Here is a 20629-nt window from a genome sequence, read left to right as displayed (position 1 = left end):
GTCATGGAGCAGAAAAATACTCATCTTTACTCGTCTTTACCTGATGCAGACGTATGTTGGAAACAGCATTACATTTTAAAATGGAACTTTAAGTTGGGTGTGTTAAAAATGATTCACAATTATGGATAAAAACAGGATATCACCTGTGGCCCAGCGGTATCCTGGCCGGAACATCTGTCCTGCTGCTCCACGCTCTCTCAGTTGTGCCTGCTTTCCCTTGAAGGGATGCACCATGATCACATGAAAGAGGAAAACGCATCAGAAAAAAAAGTATATACAAAGTATGTAAGCTATATCGTGTAAAATCCAGGTAAATCCAATGTTAATAATGCTGATTTACTCATAATAAAAAGATAAACCTGAAGCCACTCGTTCGGTATTGTCGCTAGAATAATACATGAGTCATTTGCTATAGAGGCCAACTTACTGTAAAAATTATATATATATATATATATATATATATATATATATATATATATATATATATATATATATATATGTATATAGAATAGTAATCAAAGTTCTCCGCTCCCGTGGCAATTCAGTTTATAGGCATAACCGCTTAAGAAGTATAAATAGTATAGACTTAAAAATACGATAATTTATTTTTTAAATCAGTTTCCGTTGGAAGTTCACGGTATTGAAGTTTGGTATATCCATCAACGGTAGGAGTTACAACCGAGGTAACAACCACAACAATCATGAAATTAGAATGTAGGCTAAATTATGTTAAGTCTATTATGACAGACTACAAGCTCATAGTGTACTTTACGTTTTACTTTGTTGTTTACCGAGCAAAAGATAGATAAAATATAGCTTGCTACCTCCCTCATACACCACAGCTAGCTAGCGACAGAGGTGATAAATACTTGTAGCCAAATAACCTGTCAACCAATCCATCCCGAATACCACCAACAATATTTGTGAACTATACGTGTACAAGTCTATAGATAAATAGGCAAATTGTGTCAAATAAATGGACACAATATTACCATTTTAGCTGATAAACATTTACCCGTCAGCCTCCAAGCAGCCTGAACAGCTGAACGACAACGCGCACGTGCACCTTGCTTCTGTAACGGTCTCAGAGAAAAAGTTTGACAGGTGAACGATTTATTTTGGGAGACTTTGACCATCAAGGGCAAAACTAACACCGCTCACAGAACGGACATCAAGTTCGTTTTCGTTTCGTTTTTTTGTTGTTCCACAATTTCAATCGCAGAATTGTAACGAGCTGTAAAATTACTTGACAGCTCTTATTTACATTACACGTTTTGATTGATTATTTTCTCTCTTAGGCCACACTATGTCAGTACTATGCTATGCATGTCCTGAAGAACGATATCATGAAAATTAATCTTAAACAAGGTCCAAGTCTTGGCGTTTTCAATGTTCAGTGTCAGTCTAATTATAGACAAAATTATTTCACCAGATCCGCTCTTATAGTAGAAACATCATGCACGTTTGATATCACCTTTACATAACATTACTAGAATTTGGCAGACGCTAAGCAGGAGACAATCCTCCCCTGGAGCAATACAGGGTTAAGGGCCTTGCTCAAGGGCCCAGCGGGAGACAAATTACCGATCACAGTTTTCAATCTAATCTCACTGAAATCATTATTCATGAACGCAATCTAATTTCAATTTCTAATTCGTCTAATCTCACCATAATAGCAGTGTCCTTGTTGAAAAGTAATGTGTCACTTTTGGAACGAGGACAAGGCCACTTTCAAGATGGTTTGAGAGGCAAGATAATAACCTTTCAACATGGACAGTATTGCACCTTAACTCATCTTGAGCCGTATTAAATTATCCACACAATACGAAACGAGCATGTCCGCAATCACTCCATACAGATATCTAGTGCTGCAGAAATCTACATTCAATTGCATGTTTACATATTTTACTGCTTATTTGACCATTTTACTCACCAGCACTGTACCGCGATAATCCAATGCCGCGTTTTCCACTTTTCAATCGTTTTCTCTTTCATACACAACAAGTGGCATTCCAGAGTGTAGCGTTAGCTAGTTTGGACCAGTACTGCGCAAATAAATGGTTGACAAAACATCTAGTTATATTTATGGATCCTATGATCCAGCAGTTCAAACTGAAGCGATGGAAATAGACTACCAAAACTGAAGTAGTCAAAGGGCATGTTTTTGTAATCAATATTCTTTTGGGGGGGAAAGTTACTATAATTATATTCAGATTTAAACATTTTGAATTCAAGCCGTTGAATTCCGGTTTTCATAACTTCATTTTAACCTACTTAAAATGTCAAACGAATACCGTGTTGAACAGGAGAAAGTGTTTACTGTTGGCGCTCAACAGCCAGCGTTGATTGCCGATTCACCGCACCTGGTTTTAGTAATTTGAACCCATTGGTCAATTTCGCTGTCACCTGTAATGGAATATTTTCCCCAGCAGAGGGCAAGGTTCCTCAAACATAAAACGGGACCGATGATATTAGATGACCGAGAGCCATCTAAATATCATGGCTTTCATAAATCTGTTCAGTCAATATTGAATAATGTTTAGCAGCAATGATGATATATCCATTTTCCGAATAAAACATGACGAAACGTGATTTTTGTGGCAAGTTAGCAGTTAATTTTTTATTACATCTGCAAAGTCTTACCAAACAGGTTAATATATCAAACCATTAGATTTTTTTTTTCTTTTCACTTAATACATACATACAAAAAACACTATAAAATGTCACTCTTGGCTGCAGTACGATTTCAACTTCCATTTTAACATTCATGTAGCAAACCATTGGTACATCTGTCTGTCTTTCACCGTACAAAACCTTGTCACCAATCACATTCTTTTTGATTTTGGATCATGACACCGCACAGGCACTCTCCCATAATGCAGTTTGTTGGCTTGCCTTCTCAAACAGACACATTTTCTTTCATAAAGAAAATCTCTAAATAAATAAATTCTCCTAACAGTACTGTAGTTGCTGATGGTTTCCTGTGCTTGTACAAAACATGGCACTTTGTGCTTTTGTGTCCTTGGCTGAAAGAAGCTGGTGCGTTTAGCTCATTAAAACATAAAAACTGATGAGATTTGGCCAATTCAAGTTGAAAAGAAAGAACCTGTTTCCAAATTCTACATTCACACTCATCAGGAAACTGTTATTATTAATATTTCCATCAAAGGGAAATGAAACCTGGTTTGTGATGATTGGCATGGAACATGGCTGCGATGATGTCACAAAGGGCATGCTCAAAGGTTAATAAAGATTTGGCACTTTGAATGCTTGAATAGGAAAGTCTTTGCATTTTTTAGTGCGTTTCAGGGATAGGTCCATTGGAGTCGGGGGAGGGGGGAGGGGGGGAGTGGGGGGGGTTCTAGGGCACGGAGACGCGGAAGGGACTCCCGGGGATGTTCTCGTCTCCCCACTTGACGATGACGATGTATTCGCCCTTCTCGCGCACGGTGTACGTCACGTTGTAGACCCTGTTGCCCGTGTGTTTGACGTACACCTCCTCGCAGGGAGTCTTGGGTCCGTGGATGCCCACCATCAGCATGTTCGTCCCTGCAAGAGCACGAGAGACGCCGTCACTCTTCTGTTACTGTTCTCGATGTTTGGATTTAGAGACCACATCTTCCAGAATGCATTGCAATGAAAATTGCTGAATTCCTCAACTGCAGAGCATCGTTGCGTGAAAGAATACCAAGCAAAGCTGAGAACTCGTGTGTGTGTTTGTGCATGTGTGTGTGTGTGTGTGTGCATGTGCGTGTGTGTGTGTGTGTGCGTGTGCATGTGCGTGTGTGCATGTGTGTGTGTGTGTGTGTGCTTGTGTGTGTGTGTGTGCATGTGTGTGTGAGTGTGTGTGCATGTGCGTGTGTGTGTGTGCGTGTGTGTGTGTGTGCGTGTGCATGTGTGTGTGTGTGTGAGTATGTGTGCATGTGCGCGTGTGTGTGTGTGTGCGTGTGTGTGTGTGTGCGCATGTGCGTGTGTGTCTGTTCTCTCTCACCTGCTTTACTGCAGTCCACAGTGAAGAGGTTCTTCTGCCCCATGAAGGACTTGGTGAGACCGGGCCCGCGGGACACCACCTTGCTGGCGTCTGAGGTGAATTTGGGCATGGAGCCGTAGGCTCCGCCCACGGTGGACGTCTTGGTGACGGTTTCCACGAGAACGGATGAGGTTTCATGCAGGCTGTGTCCTCCTGAGAGACGGGTGCCTGGTGGGCGAGAGAGAGAGGGAGAGAGAGAGTGTTACAAAATGGCTGTGAACTTCATCCTGGCTTCAGGAAGTTCCTGTTTCTCTGAGTAAGTTCCGGTTTAAGTTCCTGGCCTTAGTAGCTTAGTCTCACCTGTGACTTTGGCTTTGAAGGGGCTGCCTACGATGTGCTGGGGCCCTCCGTACTTGATGGAGATGAGATAGTTTCCGGGGGCCATGGGGGTGTAGGTGACCTTGTATCCTTCAGGGCACTCGCTGCAGTCCATCTTCACCTTGGAGGGCCCGTCGATGTTGACGGACAGGGCCCCGGGGCCCGCGTTACACGTGTTCACGATGAACTCAGAGGGCACACCTGCAGGGGGCGGCAGAGAGCACAGGGAACAACACAGTCTGCCGTCAGCTCAACAGGGCATACAAGCTCAACTCAAGATACTCAAACAATAAATGGTAAATGGTAAATGGTTGGCATTTATATAGCGCCTTTATCCAAAGCGCTGTACAATTGATGCTTCTCATTCACCCATTCATACACACACTCACACACCAACGGCGATTGGCTGCCATGCAAGGCACCAACCAGCGCGTCAGGAGCATTTGGGGGTTAGGTGTCTTGCTCAGGGACACTTCGACACAGCCCGGGCAGGGGATCGAACCAGCAACCCTCCGACTGCCAGACGACTGCTCTTACGGCCTGAGCCATGTCACCCCCCAATATAAATACAGTACATAGGTCCACAGTTTGATAAACTTCAAGTCAAATAAACACAATTCAATTGATGTGCAAGTGATGTTTTTAATAGTAACAGTAACGGTCCTCCAGGCCAGCAGGTGGCGCCGGAGCGCTGGGGCCGCGGTCCTACCTGTGGTGCCTCCCTCCAGTCCGGGGCCGAAGGCGGACACCATGCCCGGGTCCCCGGCCTGCCCCGGCTCGCCCACGCGGATCTTGAAGGGGCTGCCGGGGATGTGGGCGCCACTGAAACGCACGTCGATGGAGTGAACGCCGTTCTCCCGCGGGATGAAGCGGATCGCGTGCTTGTCTGCGGACGGGAAGGGGAGGAGTTACAGGTTATGTAATTTCCTCTCTTCCGGACAGGAAGGGGAGGAGTTACAGGTTCTGTCAGACAGGAAATGCACCACATGCCTGCATTTGCACGCATTTTGAATACATTCTCTGCAGGCATATGCTTTGTGGTTATGGAAGCTGTGCTACTGCACTAATTAGGGCAAACAAAGTGCTGTTCTACAGGATCTCAATTCTATTAACCAGCACAAATGCCAGATGATAAATGAATGCCTCGTCATTATTGCTGTTGTAGTTTTTGGCTAGGACACACAGTATAAACTGAGCTGTGTATCTGTGGCTTATGCTGGTGTAGTTTATGGCTAGGACACACACAGTATAAACTCAGCTGTGTATCTGTGGCTTATGCTGGTGTAGTTTATGGCTAGGACACACACAGTATAAACTGAGCTGTGGCTGTGGCTTATGCTGGCTAGGACACACACAGTATAAGCTGAGCTCTGGCCGTGGCTAATGCTGGCTAGGACACACACAGTGTGTGGCTGGGCTCACCGCTGTCCAGCTCGGTGATGTAGCACTCCTCCGTCACGCCGGAGGGCGTGTGCACCTTGGCGTCGATCACGCCCCGCGCTCCATTCAGCTGCACCGCAAACGAGGCCTCCTGATTCACCTGCAACCCTGTCTCCTGAGAGAGAGAGAGAGAGGGAGAGAGGGGGAGAGGGGGAGAGAGGGAGGGAGAGAGAGAGGGAGAGAGAGAGGGGGAGAGAGAGGGGGAGAGGGGGAGAGAGAGAGAGGGAGGGGGGAGAGAGAGGGAGGGAGAGGGAGGGGGAGAGAGAGAGGGAGGGAGAGAGGGAGAGAGAGAGAGAGGGAGAGAGAGAGGGGGAGAGAGAGGGGGAGAGAGAGGGGGAGAGAGAGGGGGAGAGAGAGAGAGAGAGAGGGGGAGAGAGAGAGAGGGGGAGAGAGGGGGAGAGAGAGAGAGGGAGGGAGAGAGGGGGAGAGGGGGAGAGAGAGAGGGAGGGAGAGAGATTATCCACTTTGAAAACAAAATGTTAATAAGATACAATACAGTCAGCATTAACAAACATTAATGATATAATTTTTGTAAATTAACCCCACCATTATTACTCTCTGAAGGTCTGTGTGTTTCTACGTGTGTGTATTTTCTGTGTGTGTGTGTGTGCATCTGTCTGTCTGTGTGTGTGTGTGTGTGTGTGTCTGTCTGTCTTTTATTACCACAGGTCAGACCCAAAGAGCAGATTGATCAGGTGTAGAGTAACAGCGCTCATATGAGCTCGGAGACACAGCTAATCCCTGCGATCATCATCACCACCGGCTGCCAGGCCAAGGCACAGATCCAGCTCTGGATATAACGTTTCTCAGAGCAAACAGCGCTATTAATCAGGGGGTGTCCATTCGGCAGACGGGCCCCCTGGGCGTGGCACTGCCCTGGGGTACACTGACGAGGGCCACACTGCACGCTGGATTCCCCAATTACCCTGCCACTGCACACCACTACACACCAGTGTAACTAGCCAGCAGTGCTTCATTAAACCGCCAGCAATGTGGGTGGTATGAAAGCTAAGCTAATGAACACTATGAATGCAAACAAACAGAAACAATTACAGTTACAATAATAATTTGTTATTTAGCTGATGCTTTTATCCAAAGCGACTTACAGTTGATTAGACTAAGCAGTGGACAATCCCCATGGAGTAATGTGGCATTAAGGGCCTTGTGTTAGTGTGGCCCCCCAGGTCCCAGTCAGGTACCTAAGCCAGGAGGCTGCAGGACAAATGAAGAGATGCAGAGGAGCGTGTGCACAGGTGCAGGTGTCAGCGGGCGTACCTGGAGGCTGGTGACGGTCAGTCGTCGGGCGTCGTCCGATACCGTGGCAACGGGCACAACGAACGGGCTGTCTGGGATGTGCTCGTCGTTAAACTTGATTGACACCTCATAATCACCTGCGGGAAGACCAGGGGAAGATCTAACGTCAGATCTCAGATACCTAATACCAGATCACCAGGTGTGTCCAAGCAGAGTTATGTAGGTGTTCAGAGCAGAGTGCTGTAGGTGTTCAGGTTCTGTAGGTTTACCTGGCTCCTGGACCATGTAGGACACCCCACAGGACCCGTCCTTCCTGTCCTCAAAGGAGATCTCAGCCTTGCTGGGGCCCTCCACAGCGATGGACAAACCCCCAGCACCTGCCTCCCGAGTCCAGATACTGAACTCCCCTGTGAGAGAGGGAGGGAGAGAGAGAGAGAGGGAGAGAGAGAGAGAGAGGGGGAGGGAAAAAGGAAAAGAGAGTAACCACACAAGAACGATGGAGCTACTAGATACTGTATTGTACTATCTGTCTTTCATACCAATAATCCTTAAAATTTGAAAAGAGCTAGAGGGAGGCAGGCCCCTCCCCTGTCACTGCACACATTGACACTCAATGGGACAGAACACCCCGTTACCCAAACGCACCTTGGACTCCTGCTACGCCCCTCTCCAGCCCGGTGCCCCCGGCCCGGACCTTGTGGGCCCCTCCCTCCCCCAGGGGCCCCACGGTGAACTGGAAGGGGCTCCCGGGCACGTGCTGGCCCCGGTACTTGACGTTGACGGTGTGGGGCCCCATCTCCAGCGGGACGAAGCGGATGCTGTAGGTGCTGTCCTCGCCCTCGATGATGTCAGCGTCCGCCATCTTGCCCCCGGGGCTGGTCACCTGCGCAGTCATCTCCTGGGTACCTGTCTCACCTGAGGGCAGGGCAGGGGATCACCGTGTCAGAGAGACCCTCCATGGCAGAGTTCACAACTGCAGCCCAAACTAAATGTATACTTCCAAAAATACAGTATACCTCATTAAATAAAGGGTGAGACACACCATATGCCCTTTACCAGAGGTATAAAGAAAGCATTGAAGTACTGTACTGCTTTCTAATAGTCTTATAAGCACACAAATGACAAAGCTACTACCTTCATACAGTGTTATAAGCACTAAAATGAACTAAAATGTATGATGCACGGCTGCACTGTAGGTTATTCACACTCCGGCCAATAGGGGGCACTCTCTGACGCACCCTCTTGTCTCTGCGGGATCCCGCCGAAGCTGGTGAGGCTCTCGCGGCCCAGGAAGTCGCCGAACACGTTGCGGAAGGGGTCTGCGGCGCCCCCGTGCTGCGTGCTCTCCTCCACGCGCACCTCGCGCTTGGTCTCCCCGCCGCGCGTCTTGCTGATCTCCGTGCGCTCCGTGCGCGTGTACGTGTGGCTGCTGCGCGTGAACGTGCGCGTCAGGCGCTCCTGAGCCGACACCATCTGGAACCAGCTCCCTGAGGAGGAGGAGGAGGAGGAGAGGGAGGACAGGGAGGAGGAGGAGGAGGAGAGGGAGGAGGAGGAGGAAGAGGAGGGGAGAGGAGGAGGAACAGAATAAATTATGAAACAGGAAGCTCTGGATGGAGGACACAGGAAGTGGACTGAGACTTGAGCCAAGCCTGATTTTGTGGCCTGATTTGTTTCCGGCTATGAAATGTGCTACAAAAGTTACCAGGAGACTTGCAGGTACATAATCTATTCAGGGGGCATTAAGGGGATTCAACTTTGATTTAATGTCATAAATTATTCAATCAAATTCATTTTAAACTTAACTACTTAAGAACTAAGAAGACTTTACTGGTCGAGCTCTGTCAACATCGCTGAAATCCGTGCGGCATTCCTTTAATGTGGTTTTCAAAAGATGGTGGTGTCTTTTTGACCATGTGGACCGTGTTCTGACTCTCACCTGGGATTCCGAGTGTATGGACCGGGTCGTGACTCACCTGGGATTTTGAGGTTGAGGTCGCAGGTGCTGCCCACGCTGGCGATGGAGGAGGCCTGCCTCTTCCTGGTGATGCTCTCCTTCATCCTCCCTTCTCCCGTCACCTTCACTGTGAACGGACTTCCTGCGGAGCGAACACCGGGCGTCAGGGAGAGCCCCCCACTCAACACCCGCCCTCCCGAAGCCCTCGGGCTGCTAGCCTGTTTCCACAAGGCCTGGCCCCGATTATACTGAGTCCACTTATTCACTGACGTCAGGAGACAGCACGCTCTACACTTAAAGTTCAGTGACTCTCTGTGAGAGGGCTGCGATACCACCCCGTGCCAGTGGGGGCGCTGCGCTCACCTGGCACGTGCTTGTCGGCGAACTTGATGTTGATGACGTAGGTGCCCGGTTCAGTGGGGCAGTAGGTCACCTTGCACGTCCCGTCCTCCACATCTCCACAGTTTATGTCCACTTTACTCGGACCCTCGATGGACAACCCCAGACCTCCGTAACCTGGGGAAACAGCGGGGACAGGGTGTGAGGGTCTCTGAGCCTGAGAGCCTGCACTGGAGTCTAAACGCCCTGGTGTCACCGTGCAAACCTCGTCTAAAAACAGTGAACTCCTGCTTTAAACCTGTACAGTCACGTTTCCAAGGTTACCTGACCTTATTTTTCAGTGTTATGATGAATTTCAATCTGAATATGACTGAGCTCTGGGTTGAATTGCTGAATAGTTTACTATCTTTGAAAAGTACTTCAAGGGGAAAATGCTGGAAGAAGCATCTGCACTACACCTTTATGGTACAACATATCCGATTATTGTTTCATACTGTGTTAATATGTCTCTCTAAAAACAAGGCAACCTAAATAAATACCTAAGCCTGACTCCAGTGTGTGGTAAGTCTGACCCCTGACCCCTGACCCCTCACCTGCGTTCCTGGTGTCCACGATGAACTCGGCCACCTCGAAGGTGTGGCCCTCCACCAGGCCCTTGCCGGAGACCTTGACGCGGCTGGCGTCGCCGATCTCGGACTGGCCCACCATGATCTTAAACGGGCTGTTGGTCACGTGCTTGCCCTGCTTCCTCACGCTCACCACGTGCTCCCCCACCTCCTTCGGCGTGAAGGAGATCCCTGAGGAGATCCCAGAGAGGGGGCGGTTAGACCTCCTCACACGGGCACATACAGGACGGGGTATACACCCCGTAAAGATACAGTATGCTTTATCGAACCCCATGGGGTAATTTTTCCTCTGCACTTGACCCGTCTCAGTTACTGAGGAGCTGTGGGCAGCCATAGTGCAGCGCCTGGGGACCAACTCCAGCTCTGAGGCCAGAGCCTCGGTCAAGGGCAACGGCAGGAGCACACCTAACCTGACATGCATGTCTTTGAGTGAGGGAGGAAACAGGAAGTAAACACACTCTGGATAAATAGACTTTCCTGGTCTTTGAGAGTCATAGATGTGTGTTGGTTTTTGTTGTCACTCAGCACATAATTGCTCAATTAAAGCTTTGTGGCGCCTGGTTTCTTGCTCTGAAATGTCTGTAGATTGTAATGTGAAAACAGAAACCAACAGACCCCATGGCTCTCCAGGACCAGGCTTATGGAGGCTTATGAAGGTCGTGTAGCACACAGCCCATGGTTACAGGACCCCTGACTCCCATTGCTGTGGTTACGGGACCCCTGACTCCTATTGCTGTGGTTACGGGACCCCTGGTTTCCGTTGCCATGGTTACAGGACCCCTGACTCCTGTTGCTATGGTTTCGGGACCCCTGAATCCTGTTTCTGTGGCTACAGGACCCCTGGTTCCCGTTGCTGTGGTTACGGGACCCCTGGATCCCTGGTTCCCGTTGCTGTGGCTACGGGACCCCTGGTTCCCGTTGCTGTGGTTACAGGACGGCGGCTCACCGATGTGGCGGTTGGGCAGCCTCTTCAGCAGACAGGGCTCCTCGTTCCCGGACGGCGCGCGGATGCTGGCGGTCAGAGAGCTCAGGTCCGTCTCCATGATCTTCAGCGACACTTCGGTCGCTGTGCCCACGTTCAGCTGAGACGTCCTCATGGTGTCGTCTCCTGCAGGGCGCAAATTTGGGGCAGTGATGCAGGAGGTCCTACCATGGATTGTCAGGGCTTTTACATTTCAATGACAAACATTCAGTGACTGAATTCAGTACCTGTGATCTTGGCGGTGAAAGGGCTGCCAGGGATGTGCTTGTCGTCGAACTTGACGATGATGTTGTAGTCGCCCGGGGCGGTGGGCAGGTAGGACACGGTGCAGGTGCCGTCTTTGTTGTCCTTGCAGGTGATCTCAGCCTTGGACGGACCCTCGACGGCCAGAGACAGGCCGCCTGGGGGGGGGGGAGGGGGGGGAACTCGGTTACTATGGCGACTGCATAACATTACACAATAGTCCACAACATTACAGCAGCATTACAACATTGCTGTGTTGCAAAAACTATTAAAATCAGTCGATGTACGTATGACGAGACCAGCTCGGGTGTATTGGGCCAGGTGGGACAGTACCTTCCCCGGCGTCCTTGGTGATGATGGTGAAGGTGGTGGGCTTGTTGACCGTGCCGTGGGTCAGCCCGGGGCCGTAGGCCGTCACATGACCACTCAGAATGGCGTCCACGAAGAACTGCAGCGGACTTCCTGTCGGCACCAGGGAAGGGAACGACAAACCCGTCAGAGCCTGGGCGTGTTGTCACGCAGCGTGTGGGGCCCGGTGCATTGTGGGTATGTACCTGGTATGTGGTTGCCCTCGTACTTGATGTCCATCTCGTGCAGTCCCCTCTCAGTGGGGGCGTACTTCACCGTCACCGTGCCGTCCCTGTTGTCCGTGATGTGGGGGCGGCCTTTCTTCCCTGACGGCATGCGCACCTCACCTGTCAATCACACAGCGCATCATCAGCACCGCTTAAACACCAAACTCCAGGTCTGGCACCAGTGCACGGATTGATCGCTGCCTTTATCAGCTCTGGCTCAGAGAAGAGAGGGCGGTGGGGCACAGGCCTCTGCGGGGACACCTGCGGGAGCTCACCTGTGATCTCGCCCTTCTGCACGGTGAAGGGGATGACCAGGTGGAAGGGGCGGAGCGAGGGCTCGCCGGCGCTCACGGGGACGACGGGCTCCTCCGTGGCCTGGAAGCAAACAGAGTGGATCAGTATCCGGCCCCAGGGAGGAGGCAGACCCCAGGGCCCGGGGAGAGGCCCTCGCTCTGGGTGAGGAGGTCAGGCGAGGCCCAGGCTTCGTAGGCCCGACAGGAAGAAGAGCTGGCGGACAAAACAGAGCTGAGCAGAGGAACTCCGTGCACACAAGCGGAGGACTGCGCGTGACACACAGGCGTACTGAGAGTGGCTGAGAGGCAAACCGTGAGCGGAGGAGAGAAGGAGTGAAGAAGGGGTGAAGGAGTAAAGAAGGGGTGGCTGGAGGAATGGAGGGATGAAGCGTGAGGTGAATTGAGACAGATATGCCCCTCAGTGGCGTACGGACACTAAACCAAGTCCTCTCCTTTTTTTAAAAGAAGGGAGAGCTTTTGAAATTTCCACTTGAAGAAAATCCCATCTGCGCAGAGGATACGCGCAGTTAATTTAACTGATCGGTTCACTTATTGGCTCAGGTAATCACTGCGTCTCTCCGTTTGATCACAGATCAGCTGTGAGTCGCTGACTCCTCCTTCACCCTGCCTGGCCGTTTGCCTAGCCACGCCAGAGCGGCAGATTTGTGAAATTAAAGTCATGTTCAGTCATGGAGCCGTCAGCCTCCTGTAACAACACGGCTCTGCTTCAGCGGAGACAGGCTTCAGTGGAGACAGGCTTCAGTGGGAGTAAAACACGAGAGGGCATTTCTGACCGTCGCCGCAGTGAGATAGACAGCAGTGGGATGGTGAGGGAGAGGAAATGATTTCACAAAATGGCAGTGGGTGGGGGGGGGGGGGGGGTAGTGGTTTATACCCAGTGTGGGGGGGGGCCCTGGTAGGGGGAGTAGGGCTGCTGTGCCTGCTGGCTGTCACATGGTTCCTCAGCAACAGGCAGGGATTCACAGGCCTAGTGAGCAAGGTAAGGTCAGGTCAGGTCAGGTCAGGTAAGTCACAAGTCCAGGTAAAAATGTACATGATTGACAGGGATGGTGAGGCTGCGTATCAACCAGAAGTGGGCGGAGCTTCCATATGCTGTCAGAACCAGCGCACTAGTCTACTATTGGGCACAGAAGAGGACTCGCACGCTCAATATTAGACGAGTGCGCTGGTTCGGACGCGGCCCCTCAGTAGTACGGATTACCCACAGTGCCGCGGGGCAGGAGGGACTCACCGCCACGTGGAAGGGGCTCTTGGGAATGTTGACTCCTCCGAAGCGGATGGTGATGACGTACTTCCCGGGCTCCGGGGCGGTGTAGTAGATGTCGAAGGTGCCGTCGTGGTTCTCCACCACGTCCACGTCCAGCTCCGCCCCGTCGGGGGTCGACACCTTGCAGGTGACCTTTCCCTTCCCAGCAGCCTTTGCGTCCACGGTGATGAGTGTCTCCTGTCCGATCTGGATGCTGGGGCCCAGACCAGCGCCTGCGGACAACCAGGTCACATCATGAAACGTCTCCGTGTGAAATGCAAATTAAGCACACTAGTATTGCGTTCTGATACATTTAATCACTGTAACAAAGTAGTGGTTGGCTCACCCAGTCCATGTCCCCCAATAGACACTGTGAATAAAGAAGAATAAATGTTTTGAACGTTTGCAGTGTAATGTGAATGAGAGGGTCGGGCGGTTGGGGCAGGTGAGGTGAGGTGGGGCAGGTGAGTGGGGGGAGGGCAGGTGGGGCAGGTGAGTGGGGGGAGGGCAGGTGGGGCAGGTGAGGTGAGGGGGGCAGGTGGGGCAGGTGAGGTGAGGGGGGGCAGGTGAGTCGGGTGAGGGCAGGTGGGGCAGGTGAGGTGAGGGGGCGGGTGGGGCAGGTGAGGTGAGGGGGGCAGGTGGGGCAGGTGAGGTGAGGGGGGGCAGGTGAGTGGGGGGAGGGCAGGTAGGGCAGGTGAGGTGAGGGGGGCGGGTGGGGCAGGTGAGGTGAGAGGGGGCAGGTGGGGCAGGTGAGTCGGGTGAGGGCAGGTGGGGCAGGTGAGGTGAGGGGGCGGGTGGGGCAAGTGAGGTGAGGGGGGGCAGGTGAGGAGGGGGGCAGGACTCACCTGTGAGCAGGCACTTGCTGGCGTCCCCGGTGGGCAGGGCGTTGATGCGGTAGGGAGAGTAGGGGATCTCGTCTCCGCCGTATTTGATGGTGATGGTGTAGCGGCCGGTCATGTCCGGCACGTAGGACACGGTGTAGGTGCCGTCACCGTTGTCCCTGATGTTCGCCTTCTTGGGCTTCCCCTCCGGGTCCTGAGCAGGGCGGGAGTGACGAATACAGTAACTACTCACATTACTGTAACCAACACTAACTCACGTTACTGTTACTGTACTCTGTGTGTGTGTGTGTGTGCGTGTGTATATGTGTATGTGTGTATGTGTGTGTGAGTGTGTGTACTGCGTGTGTGTGTGTGAGTGTGTGTGTGTGTATGTATGTGTGTGTGAGTGTGTGTGTGTGTGTATGTGTCTGTATACACGTGTGTATGTGTGTGTATGTATGTGTGTGTACGTGTGTGTGTGTGTGTGTGTGTGTGTGTATACGTGTGTGTGTGTGTGTGTACGTGTGTGTGTGTGTGAGTGTGTGTGTGTGCGTGTGTGTGTGTGTGCATGTATGAGTGTGTGTGAGTGTGTGTGTGTGTGTGTGTGTGTGCGTGTGTGTGTGTGTGCATGTATGAGTGTGTGAGTGTGAGTGTGTGTGTGAGTGTGTGTGTGTGTGAGTGTGTGTGTGTGTCTCACCAGGATCTGGACGGTCAGCAGCCCCTCTCCTGCGTCCCGGGCGTCGATGGTGAACTCCACAGGGAGGCTGGCGGGGACCCCGGCGGCGTTGAGCCCCGGCCCGCTGGCCCGCACCTTACTGGCGTCATGAGCCGGCAGAGACCGGATCTTAAACGGGCTGCAGAGGGACACACACCACATTCACATTTTAATGAGACAGATAGAGGGAGAGATAGAGATAGATAGAGTGAGAGATAGAGAGAGAAGGGGAGAGAGTGAGAGGTAGAGAAGGGGAGAGAAGGAGAGAGTGAGAGCGCACAGATGCTCTGGCCTCACCTGCGGGGGACCTCCTGGGCGGCGTATTTCACGGACACGGTGTAGGGACCATCACTGGCCGGGGTGTAGTTCACCGTGTGTGTGCCGTCACTGTTGTCCTTGATGCTGACTGGCTCTGCCGTGCCTGTGCAGAGGAGAAACGGAGCAGCGATCAGCACCTGTCTGTGTGTGTCTGTGTGTGTGTGTGTGTGTCTGTGTGTGTGTGTGTGTCTGTGTGTGTGTGCGTGTGTGTGTGTGTGTGTGTATGTGTGTGTGAGTGTGTGTGTGGTGTGTGTGCGTGTGTGTGTCTGTGTGTGTGTGCGTGTCTCTGTGTGTGTGTGTGGTGTGTGTGTGTGTGTGTGTGTCTGTGTGTGTGTGTGTGTGTCTGTGTGTGTGTGTGTGCGTGTCTCTGTGTGTGTGTGTCTGTGTGTCTCTGTGTGTGTGGTGTGTGTCTGTGTGTGTGTGTGTGTGTGTGTGTGAGTGTGTGTGTGCGTATGTGTGTGAGTGTGTGTGTGTGTGTGTGTGTGTGTGAGTGTGTGTGGTGTGTGCATATGTGTCTGTGTGTGTGTGTGCATGTCTGTGTGTGTGTGTGTGTGTGTGCGTGTCTCTGTGTGTGTGTGTCTGTGTGTCTCTGTGTGTGTTTGTGTGTGTGGTGTGTGTGTGTCTGTGTGTGTGTGTGTGTGTGTGTGTGCGTGTCTGTGTGTGTGTGTGGAGTGTGTGTGTGGTGTCTCCTCACCTGTAGGCCCGAGTATCTGCACCTCCAGAGGGGCGATCCCAGCCTTGCTGGTGTCCACAGTGAAGGTCTGGGGGACGTGGGCCCTGACCCCGCTCCCCAGCCCTGGACCCGAACACTTCACCTTACTGGGGTCCACCACGTCCCGGACAGCCACGCGAAACGGGCTGCCTGCACACACACACACACACACACACACACGATTACTCACACATCCTCTCACATTCATCAGCAATAGGAGAGATACTACATACTATAAACGATATACTATACACTGTATACTGTATACTAAATACTCAGTACTATATACAATATACAGTTGTGGAATCCTAGCTAAACTGTATTTTGTAATGACTATAAATATCCAAAATTCACTGCTCCCCTAGTTTATATTCATAGCTCATTTACTTTAAGTCCTGTATAAGGATTTACAGTATATTAGAGCAGGGCTGCAGAGCTGATGGGTTATTGTCCTTTTGGTCCTTTCCGAAGCAAGAGAGGATTTGTCAGCAGGACCGCAATGCTACCTGGGATAGGGTGTCCTCCGAAGGTGATGTTGACGTCGTAGTCTCCGGGCGTGAAGGGGAGGTACTCCACACTGCAGCTGCCGTCCTTGTTGTCTTTGCAGGACATCTTAGCCTCCGAGCTGCCCTCGATGGCCAGACCCAGGCCCCCGGTGCCAGCGCCCCTGTGGAGGGAGGGAGGAGAGAGGGAGAGGGAGAGAGGGGGAGAGGGAGAGAGGGGGATAGAGAGAGGGAGAGGAGGAGAGAGAGGAGGAGAGAGGGAGAGGGAGAGAGGGGGATAGAGAGATGTTACTGCTGCTGTCACAGTTATGTACAGTGCTCTCTGGTTCATATGTGTCCGCATTACGTTATGGCAAAGCTGTCAATCTCACGAGTTGACCCACAGGATCCTGCCATGTCAATGTTAGTTAGACCTCCAAACAGTAGTTCAGGTGATGAAGAGACCATGTGACAGGGAATGTCTGTGCCCCATTGGAGCTGCTCAGGACATAATCAGTGTGTGTACCTGGTCTCCACGGTGAAGCAGTTGGGCTTGTTGACCAGGCCCCCCTCCAGGCCGGGCCCGTAGGCGCGGACGCGGGTGGGGTCGCACCCCTCCGTCACCGACACCTTGAAGGGGCTCTGAGGGACGGACACCTCGTCGTACAGCACCTCGATCAGGTGCATACCTGAGGAGCAGGACACAGGACTCAACACACCCGCTACATCAACACAGGACAACTCCCTCTCTCATTCTCTTTCCACCTCTCTCTCCCCCTCTCCCTCTCCCCCCCCCTCTCTCTCCCTCTCTCCCTCCCCCCTCTCTCTCTTATGTATTATCATCATCTCACAGGAGGTCTGCATTCTATGGTTTTATAGCTATCGGTTGGTTTTATTGTGGTTTTATTTTGAGGTTCCACTTAAATTATTCTTCTTTTAAAAGATGCTATGAGTTGAAGAGTATTGTTTTTATGTTTCTGTAAATACCTGGCTTTTGCAAAAATAAAACTTTGTTTCAACGAATGGGACTTAATATCTCTCTCTCCCTCTCCCTCCCTCTCTCCTATTTTCTCTCCCTCCCTCTCTCTCCCTCTCCCTCTCTCTCTCTCCCTCTCTCTCCCTCTCCCTCTCTCTCTATCCCTCCCTCTCTCTCTCTCTCCCCCTCCCTCCCTCTCTCTCTTTCTCTCTCCCTCTCCCTCCCTCTCTCTCCCTCTCTCCCTCTCTCTCTCTCTCTCCCTCCCTCCCTCCCTCCCTCTCTCTCTCCCTCCCTCCCTCCCTCTCCCTCTCTCTCTCCCTCCCTCTCTCACCGTCCTCGTAGGCAGTGTACTCCACTCTGTAGGTCCCGTCCCCCTTGTCGGTGATGTAGGCGTCGGTGTTGGCGCTGGAGGGGTTAACGATCCTGATCTTCAGGTGGGCGCCGCCGGTCTTGGTCAGGCCGCGGGCGTCGACGATGAAGTGGGTGGTGACCTCGCGCAGGACTCCTACAGGGACCAACACCAGGGGGCAGCGTTACGGCCTCCGACAAACAGCCGCAAGACAGGAAACCAGAGAACAAGGGCCTCGAAACAGGCACGCGACGATAAGTTCAGCTCATTTAGTGTTATAGAGCTGCTTCCACTGGATCTGAACCAGCTAAGGGTAGTCTTTTTGGATATGAGCCATTCCTACTAAATTATCTATGTGCGAGTTTAGATTTCAACTGCTACACTCAAGCACCAAGTGCCCATTTTGATCTTTCAGAAGCCAGCATTGGCTGTCACAGCGATCGCAGCAGGTCACCAAGCACATTTCCAGAATGTTCTCCATCAGACCCACCTGCACTGCCACCTACTCTGTTTCCTGTTGGCTCTGCTCTCTGAGACTGAAGGGGGTGGGGGGGCACCATTAATAACGGGGGCACCATTAATAACACACCCCCCCCTGCCTGTCAGCAGCCCACCAGGTAACTGTATAACTTTCTGGCAAACTTCTGGAATGTTCCCTAATGATTCACAAGCAGCGGAGCGATGGGGAGACCTGTGGGCTGAGATGCATGACCACTGCTTTCCATGAAGCCCTTATGCAGACCGTTATTCATTTCATATCTATGTGCTGGAAATAGAGCTTCTAACCAATCCTGTTCCCACAGAGGTACCCGTGGGGGTCTATGAGAATAAAACGAATAAATATCCCCTCAGCCACAAAAAACGCTGAGCTGCTCCGGACTGCGGTCGAAAAAGCTGCGCCTTTGGCACAGTTTATTTTCCCTCCGAGACGGAGGAAGGGAATGTGCAATTGGAGAGGAGAGGAGAAGAAGGTGTTCAATCATCGCTGTCGGCCCAAGAGAAGTTTCCTCCTGACAAGATTAATGCTGTATTATCCATGGGAGCACAGCACATTGAATGGCTCAGCTTGGTTTGTTCATTATTTGCCTTAATTATCCTTTGAAAAAGACCAGCTAAGCAGGAAAGCATTTAAAAAAGTACACCCCTTTCTGGCCGAAAACTCACCGACACTCGACACCCTCGAACACCAGACGGAGTACAGCATGTTCACGTGCAGTATCATACACCACATTTATGATCTCTATAAAAACATGTGCACTGCTCTCTACAGCCCTGCATGGAGGGGTGTGTTGCTGCAGAAACAATTCTTCCTTGACCAACACGGAGACTCTACACTCTCCGTACGACACACTCTACTGTACAGAATGAGCTTCTTTAAGGCTGCAGATGTACGCTCTCGCGCCGGTCTCACCTCGAGGCTCCACCCCCGGGCCGTGGACCTTCACGCTGCTGGTGTCCACGGCGGGGTCCACCTGCAGCTTGGCGGGGAACTTGGGCACGGTGTGGCCGCCGTACTTGATGGTGATGGTGTAGGCGCCGGGGAAGGGCGCGGTGTAGGTGATGGCGTAGGTGCCGTCGGCGTTGTTCTGGATGTGCACCTCGGCGGCGGCGCCCGACTCGGACACGATCTCGATGGTGAGCTCCGCCTCGCCGGCCTTGGAGCAGTCGACGGTGAAGCGGCCGGCCTCCCGCGCCGTGCCCCGCTCCAGGCCCGGCCCGCTCGCCGTCACCTTGCTGGGGTCGAAGGCCGGCAGCACGGACGCCTTGTAGGGCGAGCCGGGGATGTGCGCCTCGGCGAACAGGATGTTGATGGAGTACTCGCCCGCCTCCGTGGGCAGGTAGGACACGGAGCACGACCCGTCCCCGTTGTCCTGGCACTCGATCTTGGCCTCGCACGGGCCCTCCACCGTCAGGCCCAGGCCGCCCGTGCCCGCGCCCTTGGTGTCGATGGCGAAGGGCGCCGGCTTCCCCACGATCCCCCCTTTCAGGCCCGGGCCATACGCACGCACCTGCAGCACAGGGGCAGGCCGGGCGGTGAGCTCCAGGACCTTATCGAGGGGAAGTGATCCGGGGCGCGTCTCGATACTCTAAAAAAAATCTATCCTCCACTTCCTCCCCCCTATACCTCCAGATAAGAGAAGAAGAGGAGTTGAGGAAAGGAGTATTGGGACGCACCGCTGATCTTTGTCCTCCATTTTAACCCTGAGCAGAAGTCCTCCCACACTGATGACCTCACTAATGTGTCACTTGTTTTCACTCCAGCTGAAACATTCCTGTAAACCAGGAATCTGAAACTACCCAGTGTGTGCATGTGTGTGCGAGTGAGTGTGAGCCTGAGTATGTCTGTGTCTGTGCTGATGTGCTTTGTCAGTCCCAGGTGTGAGGTCCCCACACTCCGTACCTTAGTGGGGTCGGGGGGCATGACCCCCTCCACAGAGAAGGGGCTCCCAGTGACCGGGTGTCCGTCGTAGGCGATGTCCACCGCATACTGCCCCTCCTCCGGGGGGATGTACTTCACCGAGTGCGTCCCATTGGCTGTGTCCGACTCCACCTTGCACGGGATTGGCCGGCGGGAGGGCGAGGTGATCTTGACGTCCAGCTGACCCTGGCCCCCGGCACCCCGAGTATCGATGGAGAACTCCTGATCCTTCCCCACCTCCACCTCTGCAGGTCACACACACACACACATACACTCTCTCAGAGGGGGCTGCCTTTCAATTTCACAGCATCAATTCAACTCCAACAAGTACATTCGGGTCCAATAGGGAGTTATTTGGCAAAAAAGTCAGCAAGGTTTGTGTATGCTGAAAAAAACCCTGAGTGCTGCTATTGTCCAATTAGTTGGTATAAAAGGCATAATGTCATGCATTTTATTTGATTTGTGTAGTCTGAACTTATTGCTAAAATGACAGATTTCAGTTCACAGGTTTAACTG

At 52.1% G+C, this 20629-nt stretch overlaps 1 protein-coding gene across 1 annotated transcript in view; it reads right to left on the bottom strand.

Annotated features, from left to right (window-relative positions):
- Positions 1–2592: 2592 nt before the first annotated feature.
- Positions 2593–20629, bottom strand: part of LOC133119411 (filamin-C-like) — a 39410-nt gene continuing 21373 nt past the window's right edge. Inside the window, exons 20-47 of the mRNA XM_061230002.1 lie at positions 20096–20358; positions 19106–19703; positions 17677–17850; positions 16896–17058; positions 16394–16554; positions 15870–16037; positions 15155–15278; positions 14840–14996; positions 14167–14356; positions 13668–13691; positions 13307–13554; positions 12037–12136; positions 11741–11881; positions 11520–11648; positions 11171–11344; positions 10908–11069; positions 9929–10132; positions 9360–9512; positions 9016–9138; positions 8281–8529; positions 7688–7957; positions 7312–7449; positions 7064–7179; positions 5771–5903; positions 5058–5234; positions 4331–4549; positions 3992–4198; positions 2593–3549 (exon numbers count right to left, since the gene is read on the bottom strand). Of these exons, the coding sequence (XP_061085986.1) occupies positions 3362–3549; positions 3992–4198; positions 4331–4549; positions 5058–5234; positions 5771–5903; positions 7064–7179; positions 7312–7449; positions 7688–7957; positions 8281–8529; positions 9016–9138; positions 9360–9512; positions 9929–10132; positions 10908–11069; positions 11171–11344; positions 11520–11648; positions 11741–11881; positions 12037–12136; positions 13307–13554; positions 13668–13691; positions 14167–14356; positions 14840–14996; positions 15155–15278; positions 15870–16037; positions 16394–16554; positions 16896–17058; positions 17677–17850; positions 19106–19703; positions 20096–20358 (5153 nt within the window). The 3' untranslated portion in view covers positions 2593–3361. The remainder of the gene's footprint in view (positions 3550–3991; positions 4199–4330; positions 4550–5057; positions 5235–5770; positions 5904–7063; positions 7180–7311; positions 7450–7687; positions 7958–8280; positions 8530–9015; positions 9139–9359; positions 9513–9928; positions 10133–10907; positions 11070–11170; positions 11345–11519; positions 11649–11740; positions 11882–12036; positions 12137–13306; positions 13555–13667; positions 13692–14166; positions 14357–14839; positions 14997–15154; positions 15279–15869; positions 16038–16393; positions 16555–16895; positions 17059–17676; positions 17851–19105; positions 19704–20095; positions 20359–20629) is intronic.

The sequence above is a fragment of the Conger conger genome, chromosome 19 (genome assembly GCF_963514075.1).
Source record: "Conger conger chromosome 19, fConCon1.1, whole genome shotgun sequence".
In the NCBI taxonomy this organism is placed as follows: domain Eukaryota; kingdom Metazoa; phylum Chordata; class Actinopteri; order Anguilliformes; family Congridae; genus Conger; species Conger conger.
Note: the sequence above shows the minus strand (reverse complement) of the source record. Positions and strands in the feature narration are given on the sequence as shown.